The sequence below is a fragment of the Gastrolobium bilobum genome, unplaced genomic scaffold (genome assembly GCF_033153095.1).
Source record: "Gastrolobium bilobum isolate Gb01-03AN ecotype WA unplaced genomic scaffold, APGP_CSIRO_Gbil_v1 utg1631, whole genome shotgun sequence".
In the NCBI taxonomy this organism is placed as follows: Eukaryota; Viridiplantae; Streptophyta; class Magnoliopsida; order Fabales; family Fabaceae; genus Gastrolobium; species Gastrolobium bilobum.
Genome location: NW_026896405.1, coordinates 24,638 through 32,579, shown reverse-complemented (window position 1 = coordinate 32,579; position 7,942 = coordinate 24,638). Strand labels below are relative to the sequence as shown.

General features: G+C 40.9%; 1 protein-coding gene across 1 annotated transcript; it reads left to right on the top strand.

Annotated features, from left to right (window-relative positions):
• The first annotated feature begins 846 nt into the window (after positions 1 to 846).
• Positions 847 to 1,425, top strand: LOC133299546 (uncharacterized). The gene is made up of 2 exons (XM_061499015.1): positions 847 to 972; positions 1,090 to 1,425. Exons 1-2 carry the CDS (start codon positions 847 to 849, stop codon positions 1,423 to 1,425), a joined length of 462 nt encoding a protein of 153 aa, XP_061354999.1.
• The last annotated feature ends 6,517 nt before the right edge of the window (positions 1,426 to 7,942 follow it).

Sequence of the window (7,942 nt, the reverse complement as noted above, 5' to 3'; positions counted from 1 at the left end):
TTGACTTTATGGCGAGGAATGAGAATGCATCTATGGCAGTTCAACCTGTTCAGCCCAAGAAAGGAATCTTGCAATTAGGGAACAATGAAGCATCATTAGCGGAACAAAAGATTATATCTCAACAACTCGCTAGCATGAATACTAAGTTGGATAAGATGCACATTTCTACGGCTCAAGTTAATTTACTTAATTGTGAGTACTGCAAAGGGAGCATGAGACTAATGAGTGCCTAACACTCATGGGAGCTGAACCGTTCCAGGTCAATGGAGTTTGGTATGATCCAAGGCCACCACAGAATACCCAAAGCTTTCAGAGGAATCAGAATGGTGCCCAAGGAAGCAACTTTCAAAGGAGAAATCAAGGGGGAGGTTTGGATTATAAATCCAACAATTACCTGCAACCTCCCCATCTTCCACATAAAGAGCCATCAGAATTGGAGAAAGCAATGTTGCAGCTTTCTAAGACCACTAATGATCATATCCAGACTACTGATGCTTTCATGAATGAAACAAAAGCCTACCATAAGAATCAAGATGCTTCAATCAGAAATTTGAAGACTCAAATTGGACAGCTCTCAAAACAATTAGCTAGGAGAAATCAAGGGCAATTTTCAAGTAAAACTATAGTCAATCCAAAGGAAGACTGCAAGTCAATTGTTACAAGAAGTGGAATTGTGATTACTCCTCAAGACAAGCCAAATGTGGCTCAGAAAAAGAAAGTTGATGAACCAGTTATTGAGCCAGAGCACGAAAAAGAGGTGGAAACACTTGCAAATGAGAAAGAAGAGCCTGCAGAGAAAGGAAAAGAAGAGGAAAAGAAAAAACCTGCTGAAGCTCCAGGAAGCTGATGGATTATTCTCGTTTTGAGAAACCTCTTTATCCTATGAAGCTCAAGCAACAAGCACAAAAGCAACAATATGCCAGGTTCTTAGATATGTTTAAAAAGTTGCAAGTTAATATTCCCTTTGCTGAGGTTTTAACAAATATGTCCAACTATGCTAAATTCATGAAAGATTTGTTGTCTAGAAAGCATAAGTTGCAGGATTGTGAGACAGTAGCACTTACTGAGGAGTGCAGTGCCATTATACAGAAGAAGTTCCCACCAAAGCTTCGAGATCCTGGAAGTTTCAACATCCCAATTGCCATAGGCAACACCAATGTTAGCTGGGCACTTTGCGATCTTGGAGCAAGCATCAATCTGATGCCATTGTCAATATGCAAGTCATTAGGAATTTCTGAGTTGAAGCCACCCATGGTCTCTCTACAGCTTGCTGACCGTTCTTTGAGGATACCTAATGGAGTCATAGAAGATGCCCTTGTCAAAGCTGACAAGTTCATTTTCCCTGCTGTTTTCATTGTGCTGGATATGGAGAAGGAGAGTGAAATACCTCTCCTACTGGGAAGACCGTTCTTGGCCACAGCTTGAGCTATTATTGATGTAGAGCAAGGGAAGCTCGAACTGAGGATGAATGATGAGACCATCACTATCAATGTTTTTGATGCCATGAAGAACTCATCTGATCAAAGTGATTGCTTCAGACTTGATGTGTTTGAAGAGGTGCTCAAAGAAGAAAAACTTGATGATCAAGAGCTTAGAGAAGAGTTGAAGTCTCACGCTGAAGCTACCCCAGAAGAAGAAGTAGAAGTTGTTTTTGAGGTACTAGAAAAGAAAGAAAATGATTTAGCCACAGTGGTACCAAAAACAGAGTTAAAAGAGTTACCTGAAACTCCGAAGTATGCCTTCTTGGGAGATGAAAAGCAATATCCTATCATCATCAATAAGGAGTTGTCTACGGATGAAGAGACGAAGCTATTGAAAGTACTCAAGGAGCACAAGACAACTATTGGATGGTTTTTTCTGATTTGAAGGGCATCAACCCTTCTTTCTGTACTCACAAGATCCTGATGCAAGACAATGTTAAACCTGAGACAGCCGCAGAGAAGACTAAATCCCACAATGAAGGAAGTAGTCCATAAGGAAGTAGTGAAGCTCATGGATGCTGGAATGATTTATCCAATTTCTGACACTACATGGGTAAGTCCAGTATAGACAGTTCCAAAGAAAGGAAGAGTGACTGTTGTGAGAAATGAGCAGAATGAGTTAATCCCTACCAGAACCATTACCGATTGGAGGATGTGCGTGGACTATAGAAGGTTGAATGATGCTACAAGGAAAGATCATTTTTCCCTTCCTTTTATTGATCAAATGCTAGAAAGGTTGGCCGGTCATTCTTTTTACTGTTTCTTGGATGGTTATTCTGGCTATAACCAAATTCCAGTAGCACCAGAGGATCAAGAGAAGACTGCTTTCACCTGCCCCTTTGGAGTTTTTGCCTATAGGAGAATGCCATTCGGCCTCTGCAATGTACCCGCGACATTTCAAAGGTGTATGCTTTCTATTTTCTCTGATATGGTAGAAAAATGTTTAGATGTATTTATGGATGATTTTTCTATTTTTGGTTCTTGTTTTGATTCATGCTTAGTTAATTTGGCTAAGGTTTTGAAAAGATGTCAATAAACAAATCTGATTTTAAATTGGGAAAAGTGCCATTTTATGGTACGAGATGGTATAGTGTTAGGCCACAAAATTTCTGAAAAGGGCATTGAAGTTGATAAGGCTAAGTTAATGTTAATTGAAAAACTTCCAATTAATGCCAATGCTAATTGTGTGCTAAGTTTCTTAGGCCATGCAGGTTTTTATCGAAGATTCATCAAGGATTTTTTGAAGATTGCAAAGCCTCTTAGCCAACTGTTGGTGAAGGAAAATGAGTTTCTTTTTTATGAAGCTTGCCTCAATGCATTCAATGTGTTGAAGGAAAAGCTTACCACAACGCCTATGCTGACGGCGCCAGACTGGAGTCTTTCATTCGAACTCATGTGTGATGGGAGCGCATACGCCATGGGTGCAGTACTTGGTCAGCATAAGAACAAGTTGTTGCATGTTATTTACTATGCTAGCAAAGTTTAATGAGGCACAGGCCAACTATGCCACTACTGAAAAAGAGATGCTAGCAGTAGTTTATGCATTAGATAAATTTAGATCTTATTTGATAGGTTCTAAAGTTATTGTATTTACTGACCATGCTGCTCTTAAGTATTTGATGACCAAGAAGGATGCAAAGCCACGTTTGCTACGTTGGATGCTCTTGTTCCAAGAGTTTGACTTTGAAATCAGAGACAAAGCCGGAGTGGAGAATAAAGTTGATAATCACTTGTCTAGGATTCAAGATAAGAATTTGCAAGAAGGACCCGGAATTGAAGTTAATGAGTCCATTCCTGATGACCAAGTGATGGCAGTAATTACGAGTCCATGGTTTGCAAACTTTGCAAACTACAAAGCGGTTGGATTAATGCCTGATGATTTTACTTGGCAGTAGAAAAATAAATTCCTTCATGATGCAAGGAGGTATCACTGGGATAACCCTTTCCTTTATTTTCAATGTGCTGATGGTGTTATTCGCAGGTGTGTTGCTGAATTCGAAATGCCAGATATTCTGTGGCATTGTCATGCATCTGACTATGGAGGACATTTTGGAGGCAACAGAACTGCACAGAAGGTGTTTCGAAGTGGATATTATTGGCCTACAATATTCAAGGATGCACAAGAGTTTGTGGAGAAATGTGATAAGTGCCAAAGGACGGAAAATATATCCCGCAAAGATGAGATGCCCCTCAACTGCATACTGGAGGTGGAATTGTTTGATGTTTGGAGAATTGATTTTATGGGACCATTCCCTAAGTCATATTCTAACCAATACATCTTGGTTGGTGTGGACTACGTGTCCAAGTGGGTAGAAGCGGTTGCTTTACCTACTAATGATGCAAGGGTGGTAGTTGCTTTCTTGCAGAAGAACATTTTCACCCGCTTTGGAGTTCCTCGTGCGATCATCAGTGATGGTGGCACTCACTTCTGCAATAAGCAGTTTGAAAGCTTGCTTACAAAGTATGGCGTCACTCACAAGGTGGCTACACCATACCATCCTCAGACCAGCGGACAAGTAAAGATCTCAAATAGAGAGCTGAAGAGGATTCTGGAGAAGACTGTGGGCAATTCAAGGAAGGATTGGGCTAAGAAACTGGATGATGCACTCTGGGCATATAAGACTGCTTTCAAAACACCAATAGGTATGTCACCATTCCAACTGGTGTATGGTAAGTCTTGTCATCTTTCTGTAGAACTAGAACATAGAGCTCTCTGGGCTATTAAATTTTTGAATCTTGAACCATCAAAGGCTAATGATAAGAGATTACTGCAATTAAATGAGTTAGATGAGTTCAGGTTAGCATCTTATGAGAATGCTAGGATTTACAAAGAGAAGACAAAGAAGTGACATGACAAGAACATTCAACCAAAAGATTTTGAGCGAGGACAACATGTGTTACTATACAACTCTCGACTGAGGTTGTTTCCAGGTAAGCTCAAGTCTCGTTGGTCTAGTCCTTTTGTAGTAAAAAAAGTTTTTCTATATGGTACAGTTGAGATTTCCCCTCTCAACACTAAAAGACCTTTCAAGGTCAATGGGTGTAGATTGAAAACCTATCATGGAGGAGAGATACATAGAGACACAATTGCTGTTCCTTTACTTTCTCTGGAGACTTAAAGAGTCCGTGTCAGGCTCGTGACGTTAAACAAGCGCTGGTTGGTAGGCAACCCAATAACTTTTGAGTCATTTTCTTATTTATTTCTGTTGAGTCTTTTAAGTTTTTAAGGAAATAGTTAGTTTTTGAGTCGGGAAAACAGAGCACCGCGCAAATCGCGTGGTGTCTCGCGCAAACCGCGCCATTTTTCCTGGAAGTCACTGTACTTTAGCGCGAAATGCGCAAGACTTGGCGCAATCCGCGCCATTTCGGTGACATAGACACTGTCCTTCCGCGCAAAGTGCACGGGTAGAAGCGCCAACCGCTCCATTTCAATGAAAATGCTTGTGACTGTCAGCGCAAATCGCGCCAACACTGGCGCCAACCGCGCCATTTTGTCTAGGCCGCCACTGTTTGGCCGCGCGAACAGCGCTGACCTACTTACAAATCACGCCATTGGTGCGGTTACAAAAAAAAAATGGTTACAAAAATTTAAAAATAAAACCCTTCCCCACCCCCCACACTCCACCACTTCCAAACCGTCAGACTTTTCATCCCCTCATATCTCATTTCCTCTCAACTCCTCACACTTCACTCATCTCCTTCAAAATTGTGGTTTTCTTTATCACCCTTCCTTCATACGTATTGTATTCTAAGTTTTGTAAATCAAAGGAGGAAACATTCTCATTGTGATCTCTCTTCAAGTACATCTCATTCTTGCATCCATGGCTGGAGAAAAGGTAAACCCCTACCCTTTATATTGACATTCTTGTTTATTTGGGTCAAGATATGAAAGAGATATGGTTTGTGCTTGGGTAGTATCGAAAGGAAGCAAATTTTTGTGAAGGAGTTCATCCTACCCAGCCCGCACGGATCACGCGATGTCTGGCGCAGATTGCGCCGGCTGGGTTCTCCATAACTCACGCATTCCCAGCCCGCGCGGATCGCGCGGTACCTGGCGCATATCGCCCCGGCTGGGTTTTCACTGCATGTTCTATCTCGCGCCAATCGCGCAACCTACAGCATAAATCGCGCCAGAAATTGCTTTTTCATCCTATATTTGATTTGAATCAGTTTGAAATTGCTTTTTCATCCTATATTTGATTTGAATCAGTTTGAAATTGCTTTAGTTAATTACATGTTGAGATATTTGATTTGATTTGGATGAGCTATGATTTATTTCTGTGATCATTGATTAAATGCATTGAAATAGTCTTACATGATTCCAAATCATTGAATCTGAACCTTACTCTGAACTTAAATCTGGGAATTGTGTTGATTGGAATATTGCAATTGTGAATGGTACTTTTCAGAGTTTCAGGGAAAGAAGGTTAGCAATAAGGACACCCATGGTGGCCAAAAGAAGAACACAGCTGCATCTGCAGCAAGAGGCCTAGACATTCTGCCTTTGATGAGAGTAGGTTTATCTCACTGGAGTGCCAACAGAGATATGAAAACTGATACGGGCCTAAGAAAATCACTCCAGAAAGAAAAATTGATCTGGAAGGACTTCTTGAAGATTCTCCTATTCTAGAAGTGATAAGAATGAGGAAGTGGGAAAAGCTATTTACTTTTACTGAGCCTAGTCCGAGCGCTATTCTGAAGGAATTCCTAGCTAATGTGAATCGGGAGGATGTGGAGAAGACTACGAAAAGCTGGGTGAGGGGCAAGGTTGTATCTTTTGAGCCCCAAGTCATCGAAGAGTTTCTGGAGACTTCTTTTATACCTACTGTTGAATGTAGGTTCATTCACCTCTTCGATAAGATGCAGCCCACTGACATAAAGAATGTCTATATGGAGGATATGCCTGAGTTAGCTGATACCATTAGGCGTGGGATCACTTGTCAATATAGAGCTTGGAAGCCGAAAGCCGGTCTTGCTCATGTTCCTGAGAAAATGAGAAGAAATGATTTAACAAGTGAAGCAGCTTTTTGGCACCATTTCAATAATGCCACAGTCATTACTTCCACAAATGTAACTGATGTAAATCTGGAGAGGGCAATATTGCTTTATGTGCTGATGAGGGAGGGCAACCTTGATATTGGTAGCGTTCTATTAGATAGGATCCTCGAGGTCATTCAGGATGGCAACATCAAGAATAGGATTGCACACTCCTCCTTGATTATGCATCTGTGTATCAAGGCTGGAGTTGACATTCTACCCGAGGAGCCCAGAGATGTACTAGTGGACATGATCATGACACAAAAAATCTACACAGACATGGTCGAGGATGCTAGGCGGGATCAGATTGTTCGAGCTTCTGAGTTGACGTCAGAAGAATTAGCTACTAGGAGCCCTCGCCGAGCACCACGTGCTTCATCTGAGGAGACAAGGCCAGAGACACCCATCCGTGCACGGGCATCATCTTCCTCCCTTCCTTCAGAGTCTTACGAGACAACCTCGTCTATGAGGATTCCCCCAGCTATTTACAGATGCAGTCTCAGCTGGACCGCTTGGTCATTCAGAGTGACATACGGACTATACAGGGAGCTTATCATACTTGTATGTTTGAGGACATATGCCAACATTTTTCCATTGACTACTCTGCGTATCAGCAACAGTATCCACCAGTTCCACAATCATATCGGCCACCGGCACCATATTTCCCATCACCTCCTCCAGCAGCTGACGTTCCTCCTGATTTTTCCATGCCATTTGATTCAGCAGAGGAGCATCAGGATACCATGGACGAGGAGTGATACAAGACATTATCCACCATCATTATTTTGTTGTTTTTGTTATTTTTAATTGAGACATCTTTAGTGTTTTGGGTTGTAATTCTCCAGTACACGGGTCATGTTATTTTCTGCTTGATATTTCACATGTGTGTGTTGTTTTTACTTGCACATCAGTTATTTTCTCCGACTAGTTTAGTTATTGCTGAGGACAGCAATTTTCTAAATCTGGGAATTGGTCGCATACGCGTTATTTGAGGTATCACACATAGAGAACAACAGAAAGGTTCAACAGAAAATCAGAGGATTCATGTCTACTTCTGGGAATTATTTTAACCTTTCCAGTTTATTTCAGTTTTAGTAGTAAAATTTTTGTTTTTAGTTTTATTTTTTGTGCGAGATAATAATTGTTATGTGAAAGCACATTTCAGATTTAGATATGCTACTCAGTCAATTCCTTGGTTGAAAATAAGGAAACTTGCATAATATAGATCACTGTCATGACATTGCATAGAGCATGAATAGAGACTATGATTGCTCGTTTGTTTGATTTTTATGTTAATGATGGATAATGATGCTTGAAATGAAATTAGAAAGAGTCTAGTTCGATACCACAACTGGTGAGGTTTGAGCCTATACAGTTAATTTTTTTTAGAGAGTCCTCATTGCAGTAGTACTCTAGAACTTGAT